The 14,215-nt window shown below is 46.1% G+C and overlaps 1 protein-coding gene across 1 annotated transcript; it reads left to right on the top strand.

Annotated features, from left to right (window-relative positions):
* Positions 1–2,277: 2,277 nt before the first annotated feature.
* Positions 2,278–12,580, top strand: LOC110310457 (thiol S-methyltransferase TMT1A). Its single transcript, XM_085832033.1, has 2 exons — positions 2,278–2,840; positions 10,992–12,580. Exons 1-2 carry the CDS (start codon positions 2,343–2,345, stop codon positions 11,226–11,228), a joined length of 735 nt encoding a protein of 244 aa, XP_085688159.1. The 5' UTR covers positions 2,278–2,342; the 3' UTR covers positions 11,229–12,580.
* The last annotated feature ends 1,635 nt before the right edge of the window (positions 12,581–14,215 follow it).

Raw genomic sequence — 14,215 nt, 5'->3', positions numbered from 1 at the left:
AGCCATCTCTCCAGCCCTCAAAGCAGTTGTTTTTGTTTTTTTATTTTTTGGTGTCGTTTTTGTTTTTGTTTTGTTTTGTTTTTGGTGTAGTTTATCCCCCATCTCCAGTTGTCTGATGCAGCTCATCTGAGAATTAGTGTTGTTCTATTAGCTGAATACCATTCTGTAATGAAAAAAAAAATTTAAAACATGCAACTGTTTTGTTAATATTCTGAATGTGTCTAAGTAAATACATTTTTATTAAAAAAAAAATAATGAGGGCTGGTGAGATGGCTCAGCGGTTAAGAGCACTGGCAACTCTTCCAGAAGTCATGAGTTCAAATCCCAGCAACTACATGATGGCTTACAACCATCCTTATTGAGAAACAAAACAAAAAACAAACAAACAAACAAAAAAACCCAAACCAAACCAACCAAACAAACAAACAAAACCTATGGGCCAGAGCGAGTGGGGCCGGAGCAAAAGGGGGGGGGGTGGGGAGGAAAGGGGGAAAAAATGAAGGTGGAGAAATTAAAACATTCTGCCTCTACACATATATGCATGTGCTCCAGCACACTGTGTGTGCACACACACATGTGGAATAGTTGGTGTAATGTTCCTGGTTGGTTGGGTTTTTTTGACAGGTCTCTCTCTTCTATAGTCCCGAGAGGAATACTGTGGAACTCACTGTATATGCTAAGCTGGCCTTGAACTCATAAAATCTGCCTGCCTCTGTCTCGCCAATTCTGGGATTAAGGTGTGTGCCACCAGGCCAGGCTGTTGTATTTGTAACATGTGTAGGGTATATAAAATATGAGTAAACTTTAACATATGTGTAGGGTATATAAAATATGAGTAGACATTAAAACCTTCATACACACCTCTTTTTGGATTAGGGAATCAGTGACAGAGTACTTCCCTGGCATGTGTAAACCCCTCAGTATCACTTATTCTACCTCCAAATACAAGAATTAAAACAGAACCCAGCTCAGCCAGTGCCTACCACTCCTGTTTCAGGATATGAGTTTTCCCCTCTGCATGCTGCGACACCTGATATGTATATCAGATGGCTATGCTGGCCTCAGGTCCATCTCCTCTGGAAACCAGCAGAGTGACTTTCTTGATCTGACTCCCTGAAGATTCTGAATATATTAGTTTCCTAAATCTTCTAGTTATGTCTGTTCCCACTGTCATTCACACATCAAAAGCACCCAAGTCTTACGTAGAATCATAGAATCGCTTAGACAATTCTTAACTCGATTACCACCTGTAAGACCATATGTGAAAAATGGAATCAAACAATTTAAAAGTAACTTATCTTCTTTGTGAATTTATGACTCAAAAACAAAACAAAACAAAAAACAAAAAACAAAAAAACCAAACAAACAGTTCCCGAAATCAGTGCAGCTGGGCATTGTGACAGAGATCTGCCATCTCAGAGCTGCTTGAGAAGTCGCAGAGGGATCAAGAGAATTCAAGGCCGGCTGGGGCTAAGGAGCAAGACCCAGAACAAAACCCAACCAAAAAGACTGGAGCTTGAAGCTATTTTATAAAGCTCATCCATCAGACGCCAAACGGGGACTATCCTGAGCACCTCTACTCCAAATGCGCGGAGTTACATAATAACCAAGCATAAGATTGACAGTTGCGTTTTAAACTGTCAAACATCTCAAAACAGTGACACAGCAAAGATCCTTCTGATGAATAACTAACTTATGAAAGGCTCAGTTCAGAATGGGAACTGAGAAACTGTTGGGTGAGGCTCGGCAGGGTTTCCTTTCACTCCCTTTACACAAAAACAGGTTTTGGGGTGGGGTGTGGTGGGGAGAGGAGAAGGGAAGAATAAGCGTGCGATGAAAAGGGGTCTCGGCTGCCATCTTCCCTGGCGCGCTGACCTGCTCCTCTTCCTAAAAAAGGACTCTCTTCCTAAAAAAGGCTTGGGTGGGTGATGCGAAAGTACACACTGTGCACTAGCCAACCGCGGCAGGAAACTAGTTGCAGCCTCCAGACCCAAACAAAGGCAGGCAGGACCAGGGTCAGGGTTCAGACTGCAACCTTCCAAAGGGATGCCGGGGGCGGAGGGAGGGGCAGTCTTGGATCTCTGAGCCGGCCAACAGCTAGCCGGCTGGTGGGGTTAGGGTAGGGGTGGGACGGTGTGGGAGTCAGGCCTGCAATCGGAGCCCTACCCCGTTCTGCTATTTTGGTTGTGTCCCGTCCCCCCCCCCCCCCCCCCCCCCCCCCCGGCTCAGCCGGCGCCTCCTTCCTCCCTGATTGGCTCTGGAGCGAGGCCAGGAGCCTGCGCTCTCCTTCCCCAGGAGACACTTCTGGGGAAGCAGTAGCCCTTTCTCCTCTACTCGCAAAGATGACGCTTGCCGTCCTTGCCCTGCGGCTGGTGGTCTGTACCCTGGCGCTTCCCATGTTTCTGCTGAACCTTCTAGGCGTGTGGAGCTGGGTATGCAAAAAGTGCTTTCCCTACTTCCTGAAGCGATTCACCGTGATGTACAATGAGCAGATGGCGAGCCAAAAGCGGGAGCTTTTCAGCAATCTGCAGGAGTTCGCCGGCCCCTCGGGGAAGCTGAAGCTGCTGGAGGTGGGCTGCGGCACCGGGGCCAACTTCAAGTTCTATCCCCCCGGGTGCAGGGTCACTTGTATCGACCCCAACCCCAACTTCGAGAAGTTCTTGTTCAAGAGCGTCGCAGAGAACCGGCAGCTGCAGTTCGAGCGCTTCGTGGTGGCAGCCGGGGAGGACATGCACCAGGTGACCGATGGCTCTGTGGACGTGGTGGTCTGCACCCTGGTGCTGTGCTCGGTGAACAACCAGGAGAAGATTCTGCGCGAGGTGTGCCGAGTGCTGAAGCCGGTGAGTGGCAGGAGTGAGGACTGGCTAGCTGCAGCTATCATGAGTGAGGGTGCTCCTATCTATCAGTTTCGGGTGGATTCTAAACCAAAAAAACCCAAATGACTCCAGAAGAATTTTGCAAAAGAGAGTAAGGGCTGACAAATCAGAATCTAGAAAGTTCTAAACTGCCGCAGGGGGAAGAGCCTGTGGAGAGTTTAGATGTCAAACTTGGTAACAGAAGCTCCCAGAAACAGCTGAGGGGTCATACCACTCATTCAAACAAACAAAAAACCTTCCAAGTCTTGGCTGGCACTGGGAGGCAGAGGCAGGTGGATCTCTGGAAGCTCGAGGCCAGACTGCTCTACATAGTGAGGACCCGGTCAGCCAGTGATGCATAGAGGCCATGTCTCCAAAATAAAACAAGCAAAATTTACAGGTCACTAAGGATACACCCGGTTCTGTGTTTTGAAACGGGTCAGAGAAAAAGATGAGCAACTGGGCAGGAACCGGAATATAAACAAAAGCAGACAATCATGAGATAGACTGTAAGGCTGTGTTTGCTTAGGACAGTCTCAGAGATTCACAGTCTATAGTGCTGGGGCAGGACCTCCTCATACAGAAGGGGTTTGGAAGGCTCATTGAGAAACATCAAAACATCAAGTGAATATACTATCTCTATTAGAGATTCATCTATAGCTACACATATGTAAACCATGTCCACCCAGGGTGCTCTCTCTCTCTCTCTCTCTCTAAGATTTATTTGTTTTATCACTGTAGCTGTCCTCAGACACATCAGAAGAGGGCATTGGATAGCATTGCAGATGGTGTGAGCCACCATGTGGTTGCTGGAATTTGAACTCAGGACCTCTGGAAGAGCAGTCAGTGCTCTTAACCACTGAACCATCTCTCCAGCACCCCCTCCCCCACCTCCCCAAGGATGCTCATTAAAGGAGCATTTGCAGTACTGCAAACTGGAAAGAGACCATGTGTGGATGGGAGCTTATCACAGTCAGGAACTCTGTAACAATTACAAACATCAAGAGCTGGGTGTGGCAAACCACACATAGAAACCCACTGACAGTCTCAGGATCTCAGAGGGTGAGAAGGATGCGAAGGCAAGCATGGGCTATACACAGAGATCAAGGCCAGCCTTGAATTATGTAGTAAAATTCTATCAAAAATCAAAACAAATGAAAACTTTCAAAAAAAAATCCACCCAACAGAAAGAATCAGACAAACAAAGCTTTCAAGAGGACTGATCTCTCCAGGCTAGAGAAGAGAAAGGTGCGGAGGAAATGATGTTAACCTGTTCACGACAAAGGTAGGAACAGGGGGTACAGCCAGGGAGCTGAACTCTGTGCAGCCAAGAGCAACAGCCGCTTCGAGCCTTTCTAATAGTCTGAAGCAATTCTTTATACTTGTGATTATCAGGTTAAATGGGTTTGTTTTGAACAAAGCTGAACTTGAAGTGTGAGAATCTTAACGTTTCAGCTTATTGATTTGAGAACTTGTAGGGATGTGACACTGACACATATGCACACTCCCACATACATACAGTCATGCATGCACACATGCACACTCACACACTGTCATACACACTCACACTCTCTCACATACATACATATACTCTCTCACACACACACTCATACACATACACTCACATACATACTCATACCTCCACACACACACACTCACACCCCTCACTCTCTCTCACACACATGTACACACACACACACACACACACACACACACATCCCTTGTAGTCTCCTGGGAAGAAAGCCTCAGAGGCATCGAAGGCTTAGCACTGTCTCTCCAGTGAAATGACAGACCAGTTAACAACTAGTAGGTAAAGATCTTTAGCCCAGCCTGGGGTGGACACACCCATAGCCACACCCATAGCCACACCTGGAGTGGGGCACACACCCAGAGTCTTGGTGCTGGGGGAGGGGAACAAACAGGAGGAGTCTCAAGTCAGAGTCCACCCTGGACTACACAGCAAGTCCCCCCAAACCCAATCTTTAAAACACAATAAAGCAAACCAAAATTAAGGAAGGGACAGATTCTTGGGGCCCAACCTGGATCCCTTCCTCCTCTGCCAGGCAACTGGGGCTTTGCCAGGTGCTTCTTTAAGCGACTGCTGATCACCCAGATGATGCCCTGGGCTGTCTCCCTTAGCCTCATAGAGTCAGGGTGTGATGACAGCTGCAGTTAGCCTTCACCACAGTCTCCTGAAGCAGAGGTTTACGATCTTGGAAGGAGGTTGCAGATTCAAAGACGATAAGAAATATACAGCCAGCCGGGCGTGGTGGCGCACGCCTTTAATCCCAGCACTCGGGAGGCAGAGGCAGGCGGATTTCTGAGTTCCAGGCCAGCCTGGTCTACAAAGTGAGTTCCAGGACAGCCAAGGCTACACAGAGAAACCCTGCCTCGAAAAACTCGAAAAACCAAAAAAAAAAAAAAAAAAAAAAAGAAATATACAGCCAGGGCTGGAGAGATATGTGGAGAGCCTACTCGCTCCATTCGGCCTGCTCACTCAGTCCCTGCTCGCTCCTGCCCAAAGATTTATTTATTAGTATACATAAGTACACTGTAGCTGTCTTCAGACACACCACAAGAGGGCATCAGATCTCATTACAGGTGGCTGTAAGCCACTGACTGCTCTTCCTCAGGTCTCAAGTTCAAATCCCATGCACCACCACACTCCACCAAGGTCAGGCTCTTCAACATTTCCACCTCTTTGCTCCCTAGACACTGAGGGTCCCTTCCTCAGCTCTCGTTCCATGTTATATCCTCCTCAGCTGTCTCATGCACCCTGTGTTTTTAGCTACACAGATTTCCAAATCTTGACACCCACTCAGAGCTCCCTCTGCTTCCCCTCCCCCACCTTCCCAAAGATCTATTTATTATTACATGGAAGTACACTGTAGCTGTCTTCACACACACCGGAAGAGGTCGTCATATTGTGAGCCACCATGTGGTTGCTGAGATTTGAACTCAGGACCTTTGGAAGAGTAGTCAGTGCTCTTAACCACTGAGCCATCTCACGAGCTCATAAACATATGTCTTACTTAAATTTATCTGCTTTGTTTGTGGTAACTGCATCTCTAAGCTCTGAATTCTGTCTCAAAACTCTCTGCCTTTGGGTAGCCAGGACTAGATTAGCTTGAAAGGGGAGCCTACCAAAAAGGCATGGGTTTCTTTCTTTATTAGAAAATGCCCAGAGGCTGTTTAATAATGAGTTGTAATAGCATCTGCATGACCTATGTGTTTCGCAGATCAAGTCAGATTGATTCCTCTTGAGAGTGACAGCGCTCACCATTGCTGAGTAAAAGCTAGTGACAAAATGCTACCCTGAATTCAGACCTGGTAGGTGACTTAGCACCTCCATGATATCATTTGCATATTAATGAAATAATGCAATCTTTGTCACAACTCCATTCTGTCTAAGAAGTGGCTCCTGTAGATTCCTCCATTCCTTCTACATGGAGCTCTGGTGTCTACAGAAACTTGCAGCCAGTGCCTGGGAACAATTTGTTAGTGAATTAAAAGGTTCCTGTTTTGTTTGTTTGTTGTTTTAAAGTTTCAATGCCAGCAGCCATCCAGGAGAGGCTAAACACTATCAGGTTATCTTCCTGAGAAGGTTCTGCCATGGACTGTTCAAGCTATTGACGGATTTGATTCTGCAGGCAAGGCCCAGGAGAATTCTATTTTAGGAAAGAGTCCTGCTATTAATATGCTTTTCCTGTTATTATTAAACATATATAACAATCACTAGGTATTAGCCCACCCCTTTTGAGCAGATCTCTGCAGAAAAATGAAGATATCTTGTAGTGATGCTATACAGACAAATAGATGATTTCCTAATCCACTGTGATGATCCTATAAGAATTCCTAAAAGTATATTAGTAATTATTAAGCTCTTTTATAATAGGACTGCTATTAAATCCTTTTTTTTTAAAAATAATTATTTATTGAATGCATATGAGTACACTGTAGCTGTACAGATGGCTGTGAGCCACCATGTGGTTGCTGGGAATTGAACTCAGGACCTTTGGAAGAGCAGTCAGTGCTCTTAACCACTGAGCCATCTCTCCAGCCCCAGATAATTATTCTTAATGGATATGCATGTAAACATTCTCTGTTGTAAACTTCTTATTCAATTTATGTTTGAACTTCTAGTGAACTTTTGTAAAAGAGGGATGCTTGGAAAAACTATGTGATCTACTATCCTAGAAAAGGTACAAAAGGCTAGGGAAGATCACATTGGGAAACAGAACATTGGAGAGAGAGCATTGGGAGGGAGGGGAGCAGAGCATTGTTACATCAGAGCAGGAGGAGAGAGCAAGAGTAGAAGGAGAATGCGGAGTGGAGTATCTTAGAAATTATAATATGAATAAAAATATTTAGAGAGCACTATGCAGACTGCAGACGGAAGGAGAAAAGAAGAAGCTACAGAGAGCAGAAGGAGCAGGCAGGCTTCTCCTTACCATGGGGCAGAACAGATTTTTTTTTTTTAAATAAAGGCAGGCTTAGTCATATTAAAGGAACAAATCTTTCTTGTTTCAGACTTGGGTTTAATTCATTTAGCATTAAAAGTGTAGAAGCCTTTTCTTTCTCTATGCAGTAAGGGTTGGAGCTCATTTTTCATCCAGAAGGAGTGAGTTCTTTCTGCACTGGTGCTGGGTCTTTTGCTACATACACATATGTAAGTATGGATGTGTGTGTGTGTGTGCGTGCGTGCGTGCGCGTGTGTGTGTGTGTGTGTGAGTATGCAATTATGAGATTAAGTATTAAGCTGGGTCCAACTGGTTGAATGGAGATTTAGGAATGTGTGTGCATGAATCTGTATATGAATCTATACGAGCTTTATGCATATTTGCTCATGTAATAAAGTTTTTCCTTCTGTGACTATGATTTTCTCCTCAATAGCAGTTTATTGCTCTAAATTCCCCATAGAAAAGCAAGAGGCATTTGGACAAGAGGGAGAAGGCTCTAGCAATTAACCCTTTACTTCATACCCTGCTGTTTCATGATGAGGTGCTAAATGCCAGAGAAGGCAGTTTCTGGCCTCAAAGGGACTCAGGCAGGCCAGCCACAGTAGCGAAGTGACTTAGACTTAAGGTAGGTAAACATTTTACTATTAAATAGCAACTCTAAATATCTCCTAAGACCAAGTCTTACCCCCTCTGACGCTTCCCCTTCTGCTGCCTCAAGAAAAACCATCAGGAAAGAAAAGCAGGGGCTGGCTGCTGGCAGTTCAAGGTACAGGCCAGGTGTGGTGGTGCAAACCTGTAAAGCCAGCACTAGGGATGTGGAGGCAGGAGGATGGAGAGTTCCAGGGCAGCTAGCTACACAGTGAGTTTGCCAAGTGGTGAGTTCTAGACCAGCCTGGGTGATGTTGTGAAACTGTTTCAAAAGACAAGAAGCAACAATAACAAAGATAAAAGAGGCAGGAGGTGGACCTGTGAGACAAGAAGCAACAATAACAAAGATAAAAGAGGCAGGAGGTGGACCTGTGAGATAGCTCAGCCAGCCAGGCACCTGCCCTCAGCAGTGAGCTCGCGCTCTCTCTCTCTCTCTCTCTCTCTCTCTCTCAGAAAAGGTCTTATGTAGCCCAAGCTGGCTGTCCATTTCTATTCTGCCTGCCCTCCACCTCCTCAGTCCTGGTGTGGACCTGGAAGCAGCCTCATATAGAGAGTATGTGTGTGTGTTGGCTGACCTTGCTCCTCCTGCTGACAGCCCCAGAGCTAGGATTACAGGTGATACTCACCACACTGAGCTAATAGAATTGTAAGAAAACTTACTCCTGATCAGAGTAAGGAAAAAAGCAATTATTTCCATGAGCAAAATCATAATGGACATGAAGAGACCTACAGGGAGCCAAAAAATAAACTTTCTAGTAAAAGATTTTACATCTATTAAGGATATTAAAGACATATTTTTATGTGACTGGTCCTGTATATGAGTGCACATGTGTGGGAGTTTCTGTGGAGGTCAGAGGACAACTGCAGGCATGTCACTTCTCAGAGGCGGTTCCCACTCTTGATACAGAATCGCTCACTGTCTGGAACTCACCAAGTTGGCCAGGCTGAGTGGCCAGAGGGTGTTAAAGATCTACCTGTCTCTGACTCCCCTGTGCTATAATTAGTGTGTAGTGCATGTGTGTGCGTGCACACATGTGTGTTTAAAGCAGTTGATGCCAACTTGGGCTACAATAGCAAGACCCTTTGCCAAAAACATTGGCAGGGGAGGGGTAGGAAGTGGCGGTTTGCCAGTCCTTTATTGGAAATGGGCACTTTCAGAGCCATTGCTCATGATAGTGTAAATGCCATTCAGTTTTCCCAAAGGTCACTTTGAAAACTTCTACCAAGGTGTTTTAAAAGGAACCACCCACTAGTACTTCAACATTGCTTTTTTTTGTTTGTTTGTTTTTCAAGACAGGGTTTCTCTGTATAGCCCTGGCTGTCCTGGAACTCACTCTGTAGACCAGGCTGGCCTCGAACTCAGAAATCCGCCTGCCTCTGCCTCCCAAGTGCTGGGATTAAAGGCATGCGCCACCACGTCCGGCTCAACATTGCTTTTTAACAATGCTTCTATTTGGCAACAATTACAGGTGCTCTCAAGATTGGTGGATGTTAATGCTTGTTACAGTGGAACACTGGGGAGAGCCTAGCAGATGTGAAGTAAAATAAAGATGGTTACAGACATTGTGTGTTATAAGCTTGATTTTAGAAAAACTTGCAAGTTTACATATACTAGGGTAGTGGCTAGTTTTCTTTTTGTTCTGATTGTTGTTTTGAGAAGGGATTTATGTGCCTGTGCACACCTGCATGAGCTATGTGCCCCATGTATGTGCCGGTCCCTCGGGGTCAGAGAACACGGGATCCCTGGAACTGGGATGGTTGTTAACTCCCTCTCCAACCCTTTTTTGTTTGGTTGGTTTCTGTTTGTTTTTTAAGGTAGAGTCTCATATAGCCCTATCTGGCCTCCAATTCAATGTCCTGATGAATATGACTTAAAACTCCTTATCCTCCTGTCTCGACCTCCCAAATGCTGAAATTACAGTGATTTGGTGTAAAACACATTTGTGTGTTTTCTGAATAGATGTCGCTGAGATCGTTCTGGAGCCTCACACAGAGGCTTAGCTTCTCTTTGGGACATTTACAAGCTGTCATGTTGGGCTCTGCTTCCTCACAAGTAAAAACAGTGAGGTGCCAGGCTTGATGGCATAGCTCCTTTAATTCCTGCACTCAGGAGACAGAAGCAGGTGGATCTCTGTGAGTTTTTAAGGCCAGTCAGGCCCATAACAAGTTACAATGGCAGGCCCATAACAAGTTACAATGGCTCGGTGAGACCCTGTATCAAAAAGAAAGCAAAACCAGAGGAGGTAAGAAAACTAAAAAAGCAACATTGTTTGTCTTGAGACAGGGTCTGCGTAACCCCAGACTGGCTCTGAACTAACCTCAGTAACCCAGGCTGGCCTCCAGCTTACAGCAGTGCCCCTGCCCTGTTTCCTGTGTGCTGGGATTACAGGTTTGTTCTGCTACAAATAACACTGTCAAGAGAGTGGAGGGATGTGGAGAGAGTGGAGCGATGTGAGTGATAAGCAGAGAGGGGAGAGAACTCAAACTCAGCTCTTTCAGTTTCAGTATCAGGAATTTTTTATGACTGCAAAAATACATCTATTGTTTAGGTTGGCTGCTCCTTTTAAAAAGATTAATACGGTGTCCCACTGTGGCCGGGCTGGCCTGTAATTTAAGGTCATCTTGCCTTAGCCTCCCTTGTGTGGAGATTCAGGGCATGCACTCTCTTTTTTTTTTTTTTTTGGTTTTTCGAGACAGGGTTTCTCTGTATAGCCCTGGCTGTCCTGGAACTCACTTTGTAGACCAGGCTGGCCTCGAACTCAGAAATCCACCTGCCTCTGCCTCCCGAGTGCTGGGATTAAAGGCGTGCGCCACCACGCCCGGCAGGGCATGCACTCTCATACCCAGCTAGCTCTGTATAAAATGTGACAGAATTTGAAACGACATTACCAAGATAACACCTTACTCCATTTTAACCTACCTGTGTCTTCTCAAAGTCAGCCTCCAGCCACTGGAATTTGAAACTTGAAGCATTTTACAAAGTGGGTTTCCCAAAGTCAGTATCCTTAAAATGTGTGTTTCTTCTCAGGGAGGGGCTTTTTACTTCATGGAACATGTGGCAGATGAACGGTCCACCTGGAATTATTTCTGGCAGCAGGTCCTGGATCCTGTCTGGTTCCTTGTTTTTGATGGATGCAATCTGACGAGAGAGAGCTGGAAGACCCTAGAGCAGGCCAGCTTCTCGAAGCTGAAGCTACAGCACATCCAGGCCCCGCTCTCCTGGACATTGGTGAGGCCCCACATCTATGGATATGCTGTGAAATAGAGTTAGGTGGTGGGAGATTTGCGGTCTGCTCCACGCTGGTTCCAGGCTTCTGTTTTAGATGTAAAATTCTAACTGGAAGAGGTGAAAATCAAATTCATCCCTACAGGTTTCTGTTTAGCCATTTTCTATATTGTTTTGTACCGAATCAAAATCAAATCAGAGCAGCTTTGAACTCTCCCTCCAAAGGGACCAAAGGTCTCTCATAGGCCTTTGAAAAGGAAGCAGTGGGGGAAACTTACAGCTTGCAAACCGAATAAATAAATCCCAGTGGGATGGAAAATCCACGGCTGACTAACACAGGAACACCTCCTTCCCTCCCCCATCCTGGTAAAAAGGAATCAGAACCCACTTGCTATCCTGGTGTTACTAGTCTGCTTCGGAGGCCACCTGTGCTCTGTCCAGTGGCTCTCTGTCCTTCGGCTCAGGGTTTTGCTAATGGCTGCTGCACTGTCCTGCACGCCACAGCTTGTATAAGTGCACTTGACACAGCAGTGTCATCACAGAACTGCACAGAACAGATGGGAATTCTCTGTTTAATTTCCCAGCTTATCTAGCACATACTTTGCTGAATTTAATTACCATAGGCAGTGGAAGGCCACCATAGTTAGGGAAATGGGTACAGTATGTGGGGAACCCTAAAAGTAATCCACGAGAGTAGTTACCAAGGACTTGGGGCGTGGGGGGAAGGATTCTTCTGATCAAATATCACTGGTCCTGAGTGGGTGTGGTGGTTCAGCATCAGTCCCAGCACTCAGGAGGCAGAGGCAGAGGCAGAGGCAGAGGCAGAGGCAGAGGCAGAGGCAGAGGCAGAGGCAGAGGCAGAGGCAGAGGCAGAGGCAGAGGCAGAGGCAGAGGCAGAGGCAGAGGCAGAGGCAGAGGCAGAGGCAGAGGCAGAGGCAGAGGCAGAGGCAGAGGCAGAGGCAGAGGGGCAGAGGCAGAGGCAGAGGGGCAGAGAGAGAGGCAGAGAGGCAGAGAGAGAGGCAGAGAGAGAGGCAGAGAGGCAGAGAGAGAGGCAGAGAGAGAGGCAGAGAGGCAGAGGCAGAGACAGGTGGATATCCTTGAGTACAGCCTGGTCTACAGATCAAGTTCCAGGACAGCCAGGGCTACACAAAGAAACCCTGTATTGAAGAAGAAGAAAAAAAATTCCACTGGTCCTGAAACAAAACCATGGATATCATTGTGTTCATACAGAGAGCAAGTCTGGGTGGGCCCAAGGGTTTCAGCTGCATTTGTATGTGTGTATCTAAACAAATGTATATTTTTCAAGATGATTTTGCAGAAGTTCTATTTTAAAGGTTGATCAATAAATTCATATTCATTTAATAAATGAAAATAAATGGTTTCTATATCTGCCTGCTTGGCTGCATTTGTGTCTTAGTGTCTCTGAGAAGGAAACGCCCACTTCGAAGATTAAGGTATTTGAGTGTAGAGATGTGTTTTTCTACAGCCAAGTTGTATGGACAATGGATGAGGGATGTTTCTTGATGCTGTAATCAAATCTGTGACAAGTTGTAGCCTCCCACAGCCTTGAAGCAGGCTGATTCATACTTTGACTTCGCTGCCCCTGAGTATGAGACCACCTGGGGTGGAGCCACTTTGATGGCTCTATTGTTCTGTCACCTGCCACTGCTCTGCTCCAAGACAGTGCTACCTGCTGAGAGGCCCTGGATTCAGCATCCAGCAGATAGCCTACAGGCTGGCAACAGGCACCAAGAATGGATTAGCGGGGGATGGGCCTCCCCTCTTTATAAGCACAGACTCATAGTAAACTTTGCGGCCTTGAACAGAAACATGTCTTGGCCTCATTCCATACGGCTCTGACCTCCCACTCAAGAACCCAGTTAGTGTGGCCTCAGGCAGCTACAAGTGAGGACTGAAAGGGGAAGGCTTTATTTTGGCTTACAGTTTGAAGGATACATTCCATCTGATCTGGGAGGGGAACTACCTTGCAGGAGTAGGAAGCAGCTAGTTACATTGTATCACAGTCAGGAGTCTGAGACCAGGACAGAAGTGGGACCAGACTATACAACCTCAAGTGACTCACTTTCTTCACACCAAGGCTACTAAAGTCCCACAGCCTTCCAGAGCAGCTAGCTGTGAGCCAAATGCTCAGCCCTATTAGCCTGAAGGGAGACATTCAGCATCCCAATGACACACACATGTAGTAGGTCTTAGTCATTTTGGAAGGATCATAGTGGGATGTGAGTGTGGCTATGATCTTTCTTTCTTTGCTTTCTCTCCCACCCCCTCTTAGAAGTGCCATACTAGGGGCTGAACCCAGGGCTAAGAGCATGCTACACAAGACTACAGCAGGCCTCAATCCTAGATTAAGAATTTTGTTCAGGGATTTTGTTATGATACAGGGTCTCACTATGGAGCCTAGGCTGGCCCCAAACTCACAGAGATCCATCTGCCTCTGCCTCCTGTGTGCTGATCAATGTCCTGTGCCACTACAGCCCATCCAGAATGAGTTCAAGGATTCTATTTGTGAATGCACAAAGCAGGTGGAAAGGCAGCTCACTGCTCTGCCTCTTGAACACAAAGTCAGTATTGTTGAAGCTCGGATGCCTCTCTCTTCAGCCCTGAAAAATGAGCCTCCTTGTCTCCCAAAAGTCAGACCTTCCTTTTCCCATAAATTTTACCACTAAGTTATGTTGGTCCGACGACTGAGAGTCTCACAAAGGCACAGGTGTACCTCATGAGATGGACTCATCACATTGGAAAGTAATGGCCCAGGGCAGAGGCCAAGCAAATTCTTTTTCTGAATGAGGGGCACACAGCTCACTAGCCACAGACACTAATTTTATTAATACCTGTTACACTAGCTATCTGTTGAGCTTTCTACCTGGAGCTACAGACATTATTAATATCTGATCACACCAGGTAAATACCATTGCTCTCTCTACTTGGAGTCAAGTGACTAATTTTCTCTATACTATTTCCAAACTGTGGGTGAAATTCCCCACATGATTCAGACAGAATCTATA

The sequence above is a fragment of the Mus caroli genome, unplaced genomic scaffold, assembly GCF_978045245.1.
Source record: "Mus caroli unplaced genomic scaffold, Mus_caroli_1 scaffold_16, whole genome shotgun sequence".
Classification (NCBI taxonomy): domain Eukaryota; kingdom Metazoa; phylum Chordata; class Mammalia; order Rodentia; family Muridae; genus Mus; species Mus caroli.
Note: the sequence above shows the minus strand (reverse complement) of the source record. Positions and strands in the feature narration are given on the sequence as shown.

Excerpts from the sequence above, each read along its gene's own strand:
- LOC110310457 (XM_085832033.1), top strand. The coding sequence starts at position 2,343 with ATGACGCTTGCCGTCCTTGCCCTGCGGCTGGTGGTCTGTACCCTGGCG. Across the intron at positions 2,841-10,991 it reads TGTGCCGAGTGCTGAAGCCG|GGAGGGGCTTTTTACTTCAT; the intron begins GTGAGTGGCAGG and ends GTTTCTTCTCAG.